The sequence below is a fragment of the Diplotaxodon limnothrissa genome, linkage group LG20, assembly GCF_057381915.1.
Source record: "Diplotaxodon limnothrissa isolate DT_005_m linkage group LG20, D_limnothrissa_male_GT1.1, whole genome shotgun sequence".
NCBI classification, from domain to species: domain Eukaryota; kingdom Metazoa; phylum Chordata; class Actinopteri; order Cichliformes; family Cichlidae; genus Diplotaxodon; species Diplotaxodon limnothrissa.
The window spans coordinates 27,278,906-27,297,090 of record NC_140615.1 but is presented as its reverse complement, the minus strand read 5'-3'; the positions used below and the strand labels follow the sequence as shown (position 1 = coordinate 27,297,090).

Here is an 18,185-nt window from a genome sequence, read left to right as displayed (position 1 = left end):
AATAAATCCAATGACTTCATTCTTTTTTGTAACAAGTGACAATGCCAACATCAGAAATGCACTTCATGTTACACCTCCAAGTATACATGGAATAAAATCCTAGAAAATATAAGCCAATGTGGAGTTGTATGCCAATAACAGTAACAAAAGACAAAGAGGCAACAAAAATCCAACAAATAAGGCAACTATCAGCAATGTACAGCAATCAGCACTTGACACTTTGTTACCACGAAGGTGCATGTCTTGCAGTTTTCTTGTTGCTCAACTGAGGCACGAAACAATAAATACATAGATTTAAGGTATCAAATAAGCATCTGGACCTAACATGAAAACAGAACTTGTAAAACTGTGAACGCCAAAGATAAACATTACATTTACCTAAACCTTCAGACGGAGTTATGCAGCTAGTTTTACGTTGCTACATAGGTTTCCAGTTCGATTGTACTGAATCCGATAATTTATCGTTATCTCGCCTGTCCCCTAACATTCATAACGTCACTGTGTAACTTGGAGACTATTTCAAACTGCCTTAGTGACAGCTAGCACTATCTATCATGAAAAGTTAATGGATGCCCTCTCAAATACTGATATCACTTCCTGTCTAGTGCCTAAGTAACAAAGGTATTAAGTGCGATGATAATAATGCAACCTAAAAAGGTTTCTTCTTGAAGAATCGTGTTGTCTGCATGTGTTGTTTTTACATTATTATGATATCACACTGGTGATTATTTAGATATATTTGTTGTCTATTTAACACAATTTAAAAAAAGAAAGTCTTTCAAACTCTATCCATATAAATATAAAATTACTCAAAGCAGTTAGGTGAGGTATTTCTATTCCATGCAATTACAAATAATGAAAATACAATTATTTAAATTAATTAATAACCTTTGGTCTTTCAACTTAAAACAAACCCTTGGAGACAACGATCAGCGAGAGCGCCTAGGCAAAGCCTTGCTGCCATAAAGCTCTTGGTGATTCGAACCACAGAAGGTAAATTGTATAGGACATTAAACCGCCTTTAAAGTAATTAGTGGCTGGGTAATGAGGTGTCACTCAGATCTCTCAGTGACGGCTGAGTGAGGCGTACTAATAAAAGACTTCAGGTATGAGAGGCTGGACTCTCCCTGTGTCATCCACGCCGCCTAACCCATCCCTGCAGGGCAAAAACAAACCACCTCGGTCTGTCACAGCTCTCACTCCGGAGAGTGACACATCCATCACTGTCACAGCTCCTTCGGCACAAACACAGCAGAGCAGTGGGCTATGGCTTTCAGTTAACAATCTGTTTGATTTTCTTGTTCCTAAGTAACACAGTTTGTACACATGTTAAGTGTAAACTATTTTCCATGGAGCCTGGAGGTAGTGTAGTCTTTCCTACTTCCACGTTCTTCTTTAACTAGCACAGCACCCTTTAACACAGTTGTCTTCTTTCCAGGATCCAAGGTTAAAGCCCGACAAGACTTTTCAGTAACATTGTGCAGGCTCTGCTGTGTGCTGCTGTTGCAGTCAAACAACCACAGAGCCAATCAAACTTTTCATAATTGTTGTGTGCAGTTCCATCTATGCGCTGGATAATATCGCAGCTGCTGGTTGCCCGAGGTCACATTCAGGTCCCTCCAATAACTGACGATTTAGATGTGTATGTTGTGGTGGCGGAACTTAGTAGAGTCAATGTCAACCCGGCGTGCCTCAGCGAATGCCAGGAAGGTACAGAGGCCAAGCAAGTTGACCGTGGTGATGAGGGCAAACACAGAAGCCCATGAGCCTGTCGCCTCAATGAGATACCCCGAGAAGTACACCATTAAGACCCCTGCACAGGAACACAGAGTAGCTATAAATAGCAAAGCAGCACAAAGAGGGTAACAACATGTGCAAGTGGCAAAACTATTCAATTTGTCCCACATCTAAATTTCTACAGAGAAAATGTCAATCTTTTCTGTGTCCCTCACAGGACCACTAACTGTCATCTCCTCATCCCTGTATTATTCATCTGACACAAACTTCATCATGGTCCCTTGATGAAATATGAATGGGACAAAGAGACAAGCGGGACTGACATTCAGCACATCACCTCAAAGTTTGAATTTAGAGAAGTGAATCAATGATTTCACTTAAAAGCATGGAAGCAACTACTGGTAAAAGATTAATGACATGTAGATATTTTTTTAATTAATACAAACTCACCTGAGAAAGCACCGCATGTATTCATAACGCCTGGAAAAGAAATGTACAGTAATTACTCGTAAGGTGTGACATTTTGCCATTGTTCTAAAACACATTTTTAGAACTTACCAAATAAAGCGCCAGCACAGGACGGAGCAAGATCTTGAACATTTACAGAAACACCACTGCAACAGAAAAACATGTCATTGTCAATTTGAACTTCAGAAATGACTCTAAATACATCCCAAACCGCAACAGAGTATAAGCCTAACTCTGAATGGCATTTTTTCCCATAAAAAAACAGATGGAGAGAAAATCTGTGTCTGTATGGGCTACTGCTGAATGCATATTTACTGGTTTATTGTAAACATATCTATATCAATTCCACTCTCTTTTAGTCATCAAGGCTGGAACCAGAGTGAAGAATAGATTTTCTTTAGTGAGTTCGAAATATCATTAATGGAGCCACATAAAAACAAAATGAAATACATTTATTGTCCACATCATAATCATTAAATTTACTGATTATTACTACGAGGTAATATATGTATATAACTTATACTTTTTATTTACACCATTCAAATATGTATAAAATGTAGTATTAGGGCCACAGTTAGAAAAAATCTATATTGATGATTGTTTTGAGAATAAAGTTAGAATTTCAAGAAAAAAATCAAAATGTGGAGATTACAGTTGATTCAAGACCAACTGCCACGGTTGCTGTACCTTCTGAGTTAGTGAAATCATACTTCAGAATCAGCTTTAGTAACAAGGAAGGAAAAATTTTTTTCTTTAAGCACATAAACACTATTTTGTCAAACAGAAAAACCACATGGCTGGTAAAAGGCTGCTAATGAACAGATGCAAAGTCATTGATGGTTACCATGGTCATTGTTCCTCAAGCTTCCCCTTTCAATATGCAACTGAATACACTAAAAGAAGTGCACTCACAATTTCATTTAAAGGATATCTGATTATTTTTAGATATATTTTTGATAGGGTTAGCACTGTTGCCGCACAGCAAGAAGGTCCTGAGTTCAATTCCAACATCAGGCCGGGGTCTTTCTGTGTGGAGTTTGCATGTTCTCCCCGTGTTTGCGTGGGTTCCCTCCGGGTACTCCGGCTTCCTCCCACCGTCCAAAGACATGCAGCTTGTGAGGATAGGTTACCGGTAATTGGAAAATCCAAATTGCCACTAGGTGTGAATGTGCGAGTGAATGTGAGTGCGAATGGTTGTCTGTCCCTGTGTGTTGGCCCTGCGACAGACTGGCGACCTGTCCAGGGTGTACCCCGCCTCTCGCCCTATGACAGCTGGGATAGGCTCCAGCGCCCCCCCCCCCGCGACCCTGAAAAGGAGAAGCGAAAGCGAATGGATGGATGGATATTTTTGATATCTTATTGCTTTGAACAAATCCCTTAAAAGCCCCAAACCACCAAAGAACTGATCATTGTTTTCTTATTCTTTTTTATCCTTTTCTTTAGTCACTCTTTTTTAAAATGTTCCTCTGTGCCAAAGAGCTCCAGTGTTGTTCACAAGTTATTAAATACACATCAATGAATCATACCATTGTAGCGGCTGTACCTTCATTACCATAAACCCAAGTTGGCTTGCATACTTATTAGCACACCAAACATGCATTGATGCATTCTTTAAAAAAAATGCAGTATTTACTTTGGAAGTTATTTTAACTTATTATAATTAAAGTCGATGTTTATGCCCTGTTAGTAGCTGGGATGACGAATTCCAAGACAAACCAAATGTAATAAGGCACTACTAGGTAAAGTGGTTAAAACATAAATGCTTACAGACACTGATCCGATACAATGACAACTAGACAAACTGCATGCCTAATAAAAGCTGAGATCTGCCAAGTCTTCCTTGGTTATGCCTGAGCCAAGCAGCATGATTTAAGACTTTTTCAAATACAAAGTTGTACACTGGGGGGCGGAGTGGTGAAATATTTAACATTTAATTTCTAAGCAGCTATGCAAATAAGGGTAATATTCTGAAATTGTATCATCAAGTTTGAGTGAACAAAACACAAAACAATCTCTCAGGAAACACCACATTCACATGTAAAGCTAACCTCACATCTGCACAAATACCCACAATGGGGCAAAACATTTCTTACTAAGGAACAAGCAGGTTAAAGACCATTTAATATTTGATCCAGTCACGTGGGATCAATGTGTTCTCATAAGCACCTCTGTCGGGTAATGTTTAGAAAAGTTCAGGGCTGCAGCATAAGTGTGAATACAGCTACAGAGTGTGAGGAAACAATGGGTGGCAGTACCTGTGACTGAAGGTGGTGAGGCCCATGGTGGCAGACACAAATGCTACAGCCCAGGGGAAGGTAGTTGTGCCACACAGAAGAAGGGTAAACACACTGGACACACCCATGGAGAAAAACTAACACAGAGGGATGGACACATTAAAAAACCCCACATCAAACACAATTGTACATAATTCATTACATAAGCAGTGTAAACAGGACAGTCATGCACTTTGTACTGGGAAGAAGAATCACACTAAACATGCAACATACAACAGAATAACTGAACAACTGAGAAATATCGTACCTGCATCAACTTCCTCACTGATGCTGTATCGAAGCCTGAGGGATTCAGAAGAGAGATTAGGGAAGTCCAATGTAACGATATCAGTGCACTAAACATTTAAAATAATACTGATGTACAGTTTATTTCTCCTATTGTTTACCTTGACTGATGAGGTGGTCAGAGAGACAGCCACTAAAGAGGGATGACGGTATGGCCACTAACCAAGGAATGACATTGAACACCCAGCCCTGGAAAGATAAAATATTTTTGGGCTTTATTTGACCACATACAGCAGCCAGCTTCGTGTAGTGTATCAAGGACATGTGCTGTTTTAGTGACCTGTCTCAGTGATGATGATCCTAACAATTAATGACAAATAACTGTGACTTAATGTTGCTTTAAAAAGTCGACGAGTCTTAAAAATTATTTTTAGAAGATGGATGTAGAAACCCAGTGGTTTCTTGACTGCATTTTAAAGCCTAAGCAATAGCATTTTAGTCACTGTCATGCTTTTAAGGAACCAGAGGAACCCATGTTTAGGAAATATGGCAGGGTGCTAAATATACTTGTTCTTCAAGTATGTTAAATACAAATATACCTGACAAACCAGCTGCCTACATCACCAAATCTGGCAATCAAAGTGGCCACAGCTAAAAATCTTAGAAAAACCACGAGTTAAAACAACAAGAAAACCCACCAATTGTAGAGCTGTTATGAATTTGGGCCATTTTTGTGCTAGGTTGTAAACATGCTTTGCAGTGGTGTTTGTTAATTTGGACATTTTAGCATGCAAATCTATGGAGATTGCCTCTGTTTTGCAGCCAGGCTCAAGTGGCCCCTCCAGGAACTATAGTTCTTGTAATTTTTCCAGCTGCTTGGTCAGACAGATTTTCAAGTTAAAATGCTCAACATTGTACCATAAGTAAACATGTTTGCAGCCTAGTACAAAAAAGGAGGTTTTGGCCAAAGAAAACCCCCACCTAATATCTACTTCCATAACAGTTCTGGGAGGTTGATTTTATTTTTCATCCTTTCTTGTAATCTCCTTCTTAAATTTCATTAAGTCTTAAAAGATGCAGAATAAGATGTCCAAAGCTAGTTCACCTCAGCTAATTTGAGTCACTGAACCAGATGACTCAATTGCACTTGTGTTACTTGTGCCTTTTGGAGCCTGTTTAATGCAACTACCTGACATATAATATTGCTGGCACCATTTTTGCTGGTTATTTTTTCCTACAGCCTATATGTGAATTCTAAAGAGTCAAACTGTAGTATTTTATTCGTATGTTATTCAGCAGATATCTGTGTCTGTGCAATGCAGTCTATGAATCCTCCACAGTGTCATTTAAGTGGTCACTTCTGGTTCCATGAAACCAGGATGGTGATGGCCAAAATTCTAAAATCAAAGCTTCAAAACAGGAGTTTACAAAAGAGTGCATTTTTCCTTGACTTTTCCTCAAGCGCCACCATTTGGTCAAAATTTTAACCTATTCAGAGTTTTGATTTATATAACTGCAAAACTTAGAACATAGTTCAAAGCGCCTTTATATCTAATTCTACTTTCACAAAGTCACTCACATGGCTGTAGACTCTAAGTCTAGTAAATAAAGGTGCAGTATTTCATATTTTTATCCCTTAAGCCCTTTTTTTATTGATTGGTTTCTCTAATAATCAAAGGAGTCATGAGAAAATAGTTACCTTGGCATCGGGGAATGTGTCTTTAAAGAATGTTGGCAGCCATGACAAAAGAGTAAAGAAGGTGCTCGCCGTGCAGAGGTGCGTCACTATTACAGCACTGGTTATTGAATGAAGAAAAACAAGTCTCAGTGAGCCCATTATAATTACACAACTACTCGCTCTGGGTTTTTTAGCACACAATGACACATTGACTTAGATACTGTTTTTCCTATTAGACAAAGGTTTGTATCTGTGCTATTTGTTATTAACCGATACCTCTATGAAGGTATGATGCATTATGTTAAAGTGAGTCAACAGCATAGTAATACTTACAAGCCTAAACTACCATGTAATATGTGGAGGTGTCAACAGGGATCAGATCAATTAAGACCACACATGTACTCTGTGTCACTGAAAATGGAGCACATCAGGTGTATTACAGTGTATAAATATCTAGGTCATAGGGAGGGACTGGAAGGAAAAGACCTCAGAGACATGATTCAGACAGTTGAGGAACACCAACATAAATCCAATAATAAGATATTTTACATATTTCCACATTCCTCCACCTATTTTTTTTCTTCTAGCTCAACACACATGCAATGGTTACAATTAGTATTCTGAAATTTTGAGGTTGCAGTAAATCAGCCGAAGCATTACATCAGAACCTGAAGGCACACAGGCAAGATTATTGCTGCTTATCCATCTGAATATGAAAACAAGCATGCAGTACTGCACATGTGCACAGAGCATAAAATATGTGTGCAAAAATTATAGGTGCAATTGCACATAAAGTCACACCCTCATAAATAAACACAGGCTTTATCTCACCAGACAGCAGGTTGTTTTAAGAGCCGTAACCAATGTCTTTTGGTCAGTTTGGACTGGGCTCCACTGCTGCCCAGGGACTCCAGGGTGATTATAGGCCCTACAAAACACAGATAAAATACAGGAACATGAGCACAGAAGAAGATGCTGACTCCAGCTGAGCAGGTACAAGATAAGAGACAGCACAGAAACTACTGACACAGCTGAAGCATCACTTGCCTTCTCCTTTGAGTAGATATTTCCACATGCAGTAGGCCCACAGGACTGAAAGGAGTCCAGAAACATAAAAAACACTCTGCCAGCCGTAAAGGTCCAACATGAGGGAGCCTGCCCCCCCAATTACCAGAGTGCTGGGAAATAAAACCACAACAACATGACAAGTTAAAACACAACCCTGTAAAAAGACATTTCCGCATGTGATTAGTATGACAGAATTTTATTGTGAAATTTCCTTATACATTTTTACAGAAACAATAAAATCACCATATGTAATAGTAACTGCTATTAAAATCAATAAAAGCACAAAAAAACTTCTTGTTTTGCAATAAAAACACCCAATAATGAACTAAGAAGGAACACTCAGCCTTTTCTCACTACTACCCAGTTATTGCATAACACTTGACTCACCCCAGATAGGAGCCACTACCCACGGTGCTCATGAGGAAGCCTCTTTCACTTTCCACCACCTTTTGTGAGCACAGACTTGCAAGAGAGGGGTAATGAACTCCTGACATGAAAACACAAAGCATAACCAAATTTTAGAAGGGCTTAAGGTTCAGCGGAAGAACGTTACACATTATTGTCTAATAAGACAAACATAAAAATGTGACAGAAAATAGAAACAGAGTAGTACATATGATACTGTGCTGGGTTATTTGAAATAAAACAATGCAGTCAAATCAATTTAAGGACACTTTTAAATGACTAAACTTAATCGCTGTTCTAAAGCCAAACAAAGCAAAGTACAGATGTCTGTTTGACAAATCGAACATCCCACCAGCAGAGGTAAATATGTCTTGATTGCTCAACAAATATGAGAATTATTATTTGTTTTCTATATAAAAAGTAGCCATGATGAATGTAGGATACTCAAAGATCTTGGATTCCTGGGATCCCACATTTTTAACATTAAAAGACTAGCTAGTGCAAGGGTGTTTTTAACATTTCTTTGTTGTCTCTGCAGTGGACACGTTCAAGTCACATTCCTTGTAAGTGTGACTGACAAATTGAATCATTAAACACAAGACAAACGTCCGCAAACATGAACCAACAAGGACTTTAACAAGTGTCTGCACGAGTTCATGTGGGTCAGATAGATTATTTCGACTTCCCTGATGCAGACAGTAAGCAGATGCATTGCAAACAGAATTTTGTAAGAAATGCCACAAAAAATAAATGAAAGACCATTTACTGGCAAATGTTCTTGAGGCATTAAAGGCAGCAGCAGTTGTGGTCAGATGAATAATGTCTGATTGCCCATCCCTACTGTTCTTGTGCACAATATCTTTAGAGCACACTGAGAAAATCTCACCAAATCTGGGGCAAACATTCACTTGGACTCAAAGAAAGTCACTCTGACCTCACATCGCTTTGTTGTCTCTTCAGTTGTTGTGAAGATGATATCTCAAGTAACCCTAAAGGAAATTTTGTGTCTTCAGGTTTGGCACGAACGTCTTCTTGGGCTTAAAAATGTTTCAAGGTCACATAAGGCCATAGATAGAATAGAAAATTACAAAAACGTTAAGGGGGGGGGGGGGGGGGGAGTGGTGACATTTTATATTCAAAAGGTCAAAGATTTGCACATTTGCATGTTAAAGGTCTGAAAAATAATCAAAAAACTTCTGGCCCTCACTCAACACTGTATTTCAGAAGTCTTCACAATGTGAGTCCATTTAAACGGAAGCATGACTTTTTGGCAGGGACATACGACTGAAAAACAGCAATTACAGATGCAAATAAGTCTGGCAGTTATCGGGAACCCGAAACTGCGACCGATGGGAGTACTGTCCGAGACCTTTTTCATTACCTGGATCTTACACCTCACTAATGTAATCTCAAGTGGTGATTCATCTTGCACACCGCTAATCTCACCTTGCAGTAGGCCCATGAGGAAGCGAGCTAGTGTCATAGAGAGGATCGGCTGGGAGCAGAAGTGGGCCAGGATTGGGGTGAAAGCTGTCATTGAACCCCAGGCTGCTGCAGACAGCAGGAGGACCTTCTCACCTCCCACCCTGTGAACAGAGCACAGATGGGTTGCATTAGCTTTAACTTTGGCCTACTAAGATATCAACTTTTGACTTCTAAGATATCAGCTTGGAAGAACACATTGAGAGGTTTTAATCTTTTGGATAACTTTGGCTGAAAATATAATCATAGAGAATATTTGATCTAAATAAGGTGAGCATTTAGATCAAGTATTTTGGACTGTTAACAGTTTCTAGAGTGAGGAAAAAAAATACTGTGCAGACACCCATGCAGCTTATCTGTTAATGACACTGTGACTTAACATGACATTACAGGGCAAACATCTCGCTCTGTAGACTGAGCAAACACCACTGGGCTGCTTACGTCAGTGCCAGCACGGTTCAACATAAAGCGACTTGATTTTAATTACAACTCTAAAACTAGAACAGATGCCAACTGAAGACCCGCTTCAGAGTTCTGTAGACTCAAGATGATTTTCAATCATAAACCCAGAGCCTACCAACTTATAGAGCATGCGGTTTCTTACCGGTCACTCACGTAGCCTCCGAACACCTGAGTGAAGCAGTAGCCCCAAAAGAAGCTGCCCAGTACCATGCCGGACTCCCTCTTGCTCCAGCCGAACTGCTCTGCCATGCTGACGGCACAGATGGGCATCGCCACACGGGCGCAGTACAGGAGGCACGTCCCCAGCAGCAGCACCACTGTCCATATCCTTGCCACAGGCCTGCACCGGAGGAGAGCAGAACAATTTGAATTTGGCTGCACATCCCCCAACAGCTGGGGACAAACTTTGGCCTTGTTAGACCAGTTCGTAGGGGCTGTCTTATCTACAGTATGTGGCGGAAGCAAGTCCAACCTGTAGGGCATTCAACAGGGGTTAGTGGTGATGGGTTCTAACATGGTTTGGTTAGATTTATACATAAGATACTAGTATTCAAAATGTACATCATAACTTTATAATAGTTCATGGCAGTCTTTTCATAAAGGCAGCACTGTTATTTCCTTCTTTTTAGCCAAAACAGCACTGCATAAAAACACTGAGCCATGAAAGGCCAGAAAAGATACGTGTCACCACCAGATACAGCACTTCAGAAACCCTGAGAGGACCGGCAGGCATTAAGCGTCATTAACGATTTAAAAGTTAAAAACTCTCCCCCCCCTCCATATGGCCTCTGTGAGCCTTTTAGGCGGTGGGTTTGATTTAGTAGAGTTGTTAAAACATGGTTAAAACGAGCCCCGATGAGTTGGTGTTACCAACGGTTACCTTGACCAGCTGGTGTTGTGTTCAGGCCACTTCTTATGACACCCGGGGACGATCTTGGCGGGCGGGTGGTTGTCCTTGTGACAGACCAAATCTGGACTATAGGTCTTGCCATGTTTTTGAATAACTGCCATTCAACGTGAGGTGACGGACGGCAGCCTCTTCTCAACCGCTCCGGGTATACTGCACTTTCTTCCCTTTCCGGTCGATCAGTGAGAAAAGTAAGCGTTCGGGTGAAAAGGGGAAATCTTCTCCTAAAAGTATGCGCGAAATCACATCATAGGATCCTGACGGTGAATTCCATACCCTGTAAAACTGGACTAACAGAGAGAGAGGAGGTGATCGCCGTATTCGAAACAGAGCTAGAAGGGGGGGCAGTCTGTTTTTCCTGATGGCCTAGGAGGAGTAATCCACGTGTCAGTTTTTCTTCCCTGCCTCCTCCTCCAGCCAGCAGCCACGCAGCAGTTCTTCTTGTCGTCGCTAGGGTTAATCAGGAAGTGGTTTAGCCCGGCTGCTTCATCCGTTACCTTATCATCTGAAACGTCAGAGAGACGCCTGTGACTACGGGCCCTCGGCGATGATGACGATGCAGTACTGCAAGTAGAAACAGAGCCTCCGCGGAGAACCAGGATGGGCTCTGTCGGTGAGCTGTCCTTGCCGGATGAAGATGTGATTCTCCCCGTGCTGAGATGCAGCTGTCGGGATGGGGCACCAAAATGCGCAGTACCTAGAAGGTTGCTGAAATGCTCCCCCGGCTATACTGAGTTAGCAGGAAATTGTTACATAACACGTCACAGCATGTATGCTGGTTGCCGGTGGGAATTAATGTACGGCAACAGTGTAAAGTAACAAACTTTTTGATAGTAAAATAAGAGGACAAATTAACAGCAGACTTCACCTACACACACACACATACACATACATATATATATATATATATATATATATATATATATATATGTATATATATATATATATACATATATATATATATATGTATATATATATATATGGTAACATCAGGTAGAAGGAATTCTCAGAAGCTTGAGAAATACCAAGGGCTGAGAGCGGCGATTTGAAGGGTGAAGCCAACAGTGACCCCCAGACTGGTAGAGTGGATAGACTGGTAGATCTCTGTTCAGAACAGTGCAGTTCCAGGAACAGCAAAGACCCAAGCTTGAAGGATAAAGACTGCCCGCAGGGGCAAGTTAAGAATTTAAGATTTTTTTAGTTGCATATTTAGTCACCGTTTAGATATCACCGCAGTGTGTTGTCTGTCTCTATCTCATCCAATCACTAGCTTACTCTTCTGTTACACCAATCCTTTGAATACATCAGTGAATTTTCTCTGTGTTCTTCCTCTTTTTTTCCTGTCTGGCATCTCCATATTCAACATCTTTGTCTGGCACATCCATTTTCCCTCCTCTGCACATGTCTAAACCATTACAACCTTGCCTCTTTATCTTTGTTTCCAAAGCACTTAACCTAAGCTGTCCCTTTGATATGCTCATTTCTAATCCTGTCCATTCTTGTCACTCCCAATACAAATCTTAATAGCTTCAGTCTGCCTCCTGTCTTTTTGTCTGTGCCACTGTCTCCAAACCATGGATCCATACAAACACGCAGAGGCCTCACTGTCATCTTATAAACCTTCCCTTTCACTCTTTCTGCTGTCCTTCTGTCACAAATTCCCCGACAACCATTTTCACCCAGTCTACCCTGCCTGCACTTTCTTCTTCATCTTTCTTGTGCACTGTTAGTTGCTATGGATGACAGACCCCAGGTTTTCAAACTCATGTCATCTCACTAGATCTCCTCCTTGCATGTTCACCTTTCCACTTATCTTTTTCCTATTCATTCACATCAAATCAAATCAAATCAAATCACTTTTATTGTCACATCACATGTGCAGGCACACTGGCACAGCACATGCGAGTGAAATTCTTGTGTGCGAGCCCCACAAGCAACAGAGATGTGCAAACACAACAACACAAACGAGCAAAATACAAGAATGGCCAACCTGAAACTAATAAATATATGTACAATATATAATAGTGTATGCATTTCTGGATGTGTATACTAAATATTTTCCTACGTGTGTGTGTGTGTGTGTGTGTGTGTGTGTGTATACACATTTTTACAAATTAAATAGTAAAAAAATAAAATAATAATAATAATAATAATAATAATAATAATAATAAAATATATAAAATATACAGAGTTGAATATGTGCAAAACAAGTGGCATTTATATACAGTGTGGAGTGCATAATGTTGAAGTTCCAGTAGTGAAGCTGAGGTGTCTATGACGTGTTCAGCAGTCTGATGGCCTGATGGAAAAAGCTGTCTCTCAGTCTGCTGGTACGGGACCGGATGCTGCAGAACCTCCTTCCTGATGGAAGCAGTCTGAACAGTTTATGGCTGGGGTGACTGGAGTCCTTGATGATCCTCCCCGCTTTCCTCAGGCAGCGCTTCCTGTAGATGTCTTGGAGGGAGGGAAGCTCACCTCCAATTATCCGTTCAGAGCACCGCACTACTCGCTGGAGAGCTTTGCAGTTGTAGGTGGTGCTGTTGCCGTACCAGGTGGTGATGCATCCAGTGAGGATGCTCTCAATGGCACAGTGATAGAAGGTCCTGAGGATGCGGGGGCTCATGCCGAATCTTTTCAGTCTCCTGAGAAAGAAGAGGCGCTGCTGCGCCTTCTTCACTGTTTTGTTTGTGTGTACTGACCACGTAAGATCCTCAGCCAGATGTACTCCAAGGAACCGGAAGCTGCTCACTCTCTCCACAGCAGCGCCGTTGATGGTGATGGGGGTGTGTACTTCTCTGCACCTCCGGAAGTCCACTATCAACTCCTTTGTCTTTGCGACGTTGAGGGTGAGATGGTTGTCTTGACACCAGTGGGTCAGGGCGCTGACCTCCTCCCTGTAAGCCGTCTCATCACCGTTGGTGATAAGACCCACCACTGTAGTGTCGTCCGCAAACTTCACAATGATGTTGGAGCTGTTAGTGGCTGTGCAGTCGTAGGTGTAGAGTGAGTACAGGAGAGGGCTCAGTACACACCCCTGTGGAGCACCAGTGTTCAGTGTGATGGGGGATGAGGTGATGCTGCCCAGTCTGACCACCTGGCGTCTGTCAGACAGGAAGCTAAGGATCCAGCTGCAGAGGGAGCTGCTCAGTCCTAGATCCTGCAGTTTCCTGTCCAGCTTCGAGGGAACGATGGTATTGAATGCTGAGCTGTAATCTACAAACAGCATCCTCACATACGTGTCTCTCTTCTCCAGGTGTGACAGGGCAGTGTGTAGTGTCAAGGCTATGGCATCATCAGTGGACCTGTTGTGGCGGTATGCAAACTGTAGAGGGTCCAGTGAGTCGGGTAGTGCAGAGCAGATGAAGTCCCTGACCAGCTTCTCGAAGCATTTGCTTACGATGGGGGTCAGGGCTACAGGTCGCCAGTCGTTCAATGAGGAGATGGTGGAGGATTTGGGTACAGGGACGATGGTGGCCATTTTGAAGCAGGCTGGGACTACAGACAGAGAGAGGGAAAGGTTGAAGATGTGCGTGAACACTCCAGCCAGCTGAGCCGCGCATGACCTGAGGACGCGGCCGGGAATCACATGTACTCCATCTGGCTTCTTATACTCCAGAACATACCTCCACCACTCCAGGCTCTCTTCCATCTCTCCCTACTCTCATTAGAGATCACCTATACATGAATGCATCAGTAATAAGTATGATTCACAGGCAGGACACTTTCTAGAGTTAATAAAGTGAACACTTGTTTCACAGCATGTCATTCATCATTGTGTCTCTTTCAGTGAATTCCTATAAGTGAAAGTATGATATTGTTTGTTTGGTAACAGTCAGTATAACATGGTAATGTTTAATGTAATTGGTAAGCTGTCATATACCAGAATTTTAATGGAATTAAATATACTTGATTGCTCTTTACCTCTACAGTTTGAAGTCTCTAGAATTGAAACACACCAAGTCTTTCAACACTTGCCCAGTTTAAAAATCCCACTTTTATTGCAAAATAATATCCCAGCAAAAAAAGAAAAGCACATTAAATTTTGCAAAACAGCGACTGGTTTCATAAATGTAAATAAATCCATCTGTAAAAGTGCCTCCATGTCTGCGGACACATTATCCATTCACATCTTTAAACATTATCAACAGTATTCAAAACACTGAAACTGAGGCTGCCTTTACACTTGATGGCATTCCGGTAATCTCCTAGATTGCTAATATTATATTTAGTCTGAAAGTCTTTGTGGGCATCTTTTTTTTAATAATGCCTCAAGCAACAATACAGCATAAAATCTGAAGCAGATTTTAACTTTAAAAGGTAACAGTAGCTTCAAACACCCCAAGTATCAAGTTGTGGCTACTGTCATCACACAAGAGTAGTAGCTGAAAGACCAACAGCTTAGCTGAGCAGACTTTTTTTCTAGGGATGGAATATATGTTTATTTGAAGCAGTGCACACTAAGCCAACCATTTATCCTGATCAAACTTTTCCTCCTCTAAGTGGTTACACACAGAAAGTGATAGCCTAATTTAGGCTTTATTCACACATTCCAATGCCAACAACTTTCCCTGCCAAAAGACAGAAAAACTAGTGTAACTTAAGTATACTAATTTTATATAAACAAATATGTAAATTAGAATACCAAGTGAAATACTTGCACGTCACTTTAGTGTGAGAGGTCATTTTAAAATGCCATCCAGTTTCCTGCACATTCTGAGTTAATAAAGTATCAAAAAGCAACCCTTACAAAAAGAAAAGGTTGTACTCTATATGAGTCAGTTTGTTGCGGGGTATGAATAGATAAAGGAAATGTGTCCATCTTGTGATGCTGTGGTACTTTTTTCACTTTGATCCTTATTTTGGGTCTTCAATGGTTCCCTTGCTGAGGTCAGTCATTTTAGGATACTTCACTTTCTTTTGGTCAAGTTCATTTTGAGCCCACAGCAGCAGCTTCAGGAGCTTGGCCAGCTTCGGGGTTGACTCTCTGTTTTCATAGTCTAGTACACACTGATTTACTTCACTCCACACCTAAAAAAACAGAAAGCAACATATAGAATAATTTCTTGTGTATGAAAATGAGATCACTTCATTTGATGTTCTCAGATTATAAAAATCTGTCTTCAGAACTACAGCAGACGTCACAGGATGAAGGTCACTTCCTGTTGATGGGAGTTTTTATCTCACACCATCACTAGCTGCTGCTCATAAGGGACTGTCTGATTGTTGGAGTTATCTTTGTAATACTGTTGGGTTTAAACCTAATAATATAAAATTCCCTGAATTGACTGTTGTAAATTCGCACAACATAAAAAAAGCTGAATTGAACTGAACTTTACAAACGCTCACTGGGTGAGAGTAGTACTGATAATTTAAATTGGCTTCTTATGTAAAACTGCTAGAATGTTCCCTTCAATCAGTTAAAGGACACTTTGCCTATACAGTAAATCAGTTTAAAATTATAATGTGTGTATAATAATTATAATGTGCTGATTCTACCTTTTGCCTCTGCATCATGTTAAGGAGGTCTCCGAAAGGTGACTCTTCTGGGTTGTCAAATGCCAGCAAGGCCAGCGTCCTCTCCATCTCTGTCAGACATTCTCGGCTTTCTTCCCCCTGTTCTGCTAGCTGAGACTGAGCAAATTCAAGGGCAGCTTCAGTCTCCCTCAAACGAATCAGCTCAATAAGATGCTGCTGCTGCAAAAACCAGAAAGCCATGGATGCAATCAGGTGTTAAAATAGCAAGGCATACATAACAAGAAGCAGTTATTAAAGTACAAAGCTGAGATGTCTCACCTGGAGATGAAAGTAGAGGTAACGATTTGTGTCCAACAGCTCTGGGTGCAGACTGTTGATTAGGGCGATAGCATCCTGGATCTGTCCTTTCAAGATCATTTCTCTGATCTTAATTCTTTCATCTAAGGAGTCCAAGTCCACACTAGGCTCTATCCCAGACTCCATCCTGAACTTCTCTGCTGCCTCCTTAAAACCCTCTGTTGGACAGGAAAAAAATATATATACATAAGAAAAAATCCGCTCCCAAAATCCACACTCACATCTGTACTTGGCTTCAGATGTCTGTAAGAATAGACATCTGAAACCCAACTTTCTGTAACAAAAACCACAAAAAGATACCTCACCTGTCACCAGGTAGTTCATAATGAGTCTGTTCATATCAGCCCTCTGGATGTGGACATTGTTGAGTTTTTCCATCCACTCCTCCCTTGTTATATCCTCCGGCTTCTCTGCATAACTCATTATGATAAGATCCTGCAGGAGTGCATCGGGGTTATGTTTACAATTTAAAAAGATATAATTTTAGACACCGAGAATATTGGCTTATGTAGTATTAACGGTTTATGTAACTAACTGTAATTCCTTCAGTGTGACTGCAACATGACAACATGACATATGAAATTCTACGTAACAATAGTTTGGGCCTTCTCTGAAAAACACAACACTGAAGCCTGACTTTCGTCAACACGAATCAAAACAAAGATAACCTGCACCTTTAAAAGCATATACTTCGGATAAACGCATCAAGGACGAGCCTTAATATATTTAATTATATTCTATTAGTATTTATATACTACATAATGTCCACATAATGGGTAGTTTTATCACAATACCTGAATATTTTGTCGCTACTTTCAAGCAGTAGCTAGGTAGCTAACGGAGAGTAAGCCTCTTCTTCTTCTTCCTTCGTCTTCCTTATTTCCGGTAGCAGAATGTGCCGCAGAGAAAATGCTGCCCCCTAGAATAAACCCGAAGCACAGCAAATGCACACTCTGTGACAAAGTCCATTGTGCATAAAACATACCGTTTTCAGTGCGGTTTGAAGAGGACCACAGGTGTAGAATAGGAGTTAGAACAATCTAAAAATGTCTGTATTCATGTCTCTTCTTCAAAAAAGAGCTTTCTTCAGTAATTACCGCGAAATTAAGTTAGTGTGAATATCCTGATAAATCCTAAACCTGATACTTTACTCTGAAATCTGTTCAAATTATCAACTGACCAGACTTCCCTTTGTATTGTATTACAGCTATTTAAACGATCATTTCACTGGTGAAGAAAATATATTATAAATGCATGAGCCACCCGTATTTCTTTCAATGTTGCTTCCAGGGAACCAGATTTTCTTGTAATTTTGTTAAACTGTTCTTGTATGCTTTTTTTTTTTTTTTTGCAAAAAAACCCAAAACATTCTTAGTCAAGTTCATAGCCATTTTCAGAGAAATATATATATATTGTCTCTTAAGGCACTTAACAGTTACCAATTTATCATTCAAGCATAAAAAAGCACTAGTTGATGAACCAGTGCTGTGTTTACACATACCAAATAAATTGGCAAAATAAATAAATAAATAAAGATGTAAGTATCTTTATGCACTTTGTTACTAGCGATCTGCCATTTGTTTCAAGGATGGGAACAATAAACTCCGCCTCTTCCTGTGGCCTGTTA

General features: G+C 40.6%; 2 protein-coding genes across 3 annotated transcripts; both read right to left on the bottom strand.

Annotated features, from left to right (window-relative positions):
- Window positions 1-172: 172 nt before the first annotated feature.
- Window positions 173-11,096, bottom strand: LOC146611094 (voltage-gated purine nucleotide uniporter SLC17A9-like). The gene is made up of 13 exons (XM_085344190.1): window positions 10,700-11,096; window positions 9,962-10,159; window positions 9,322-9,461; window positions 7,858-7,957; window positions 7,450-7,580; window positions 7,234-7,330; window positions 6,424-6,520; window positions 4,886-4,973; window positions 4,747-4,781; window positions 4,461-4,576; window positions 2,296-2,351; window positions 2,188-2,217; window positions 173-1,813 (listed from the first exon to the last, which is right to left on the bottom strand). Exons 1-13 carry the CDS (start codon window positions 10,828-10,830, stop codon window positions 1,635-1,637), a joined length of 1,398 nt encoding a protein of 465 aa, XP_085200316.1. The 5' UTR covers window positions 10,831-11,096; the 3' UTR covers window positions 173-1,634.
- Window positions 11,097-14,706: 3,610 nt separating this feature from the next.
- On the bottom strand, window positions 14,707-17,419 carry LOC146611093 (glucose-induced degradation protein 8-B homolog). 2 transcript variants are annotated; one of them, XM_085344687.1, is made up of 5 exons: window positions 17,353-17,419; window positions 16,864-16,993; window positions 16,520-16,716; window positions 16,223-16,420; window positions 14,707-15,754 (listed from the first exon to the last, which is right to left on the bottom strand). In XM_085344687.1, the coding sequence occupies exons 2-5, from the start codon at window positions 16,979-16,981 to the stop codon at window positions 15,581-15,583; spliced, it is 687 nt and encodes a 228-aa protein (XP_085200813.1). In that variant the 5' UTR covers window positions 16,982-16,993; window positions 17,353-17,419; the 3' UTR covers window positions 14,707-15,580. The 2 variants fall into 2 exon arrangements, with proteins under 2 accessions (XP_085200813.1, XP_085200814.1); XM_085344688.1 differs by having other exon boundaries at window positions 16,223-16,357.
- Window positions 17,420-18,185: the final 766 nt, after the last annotated feature.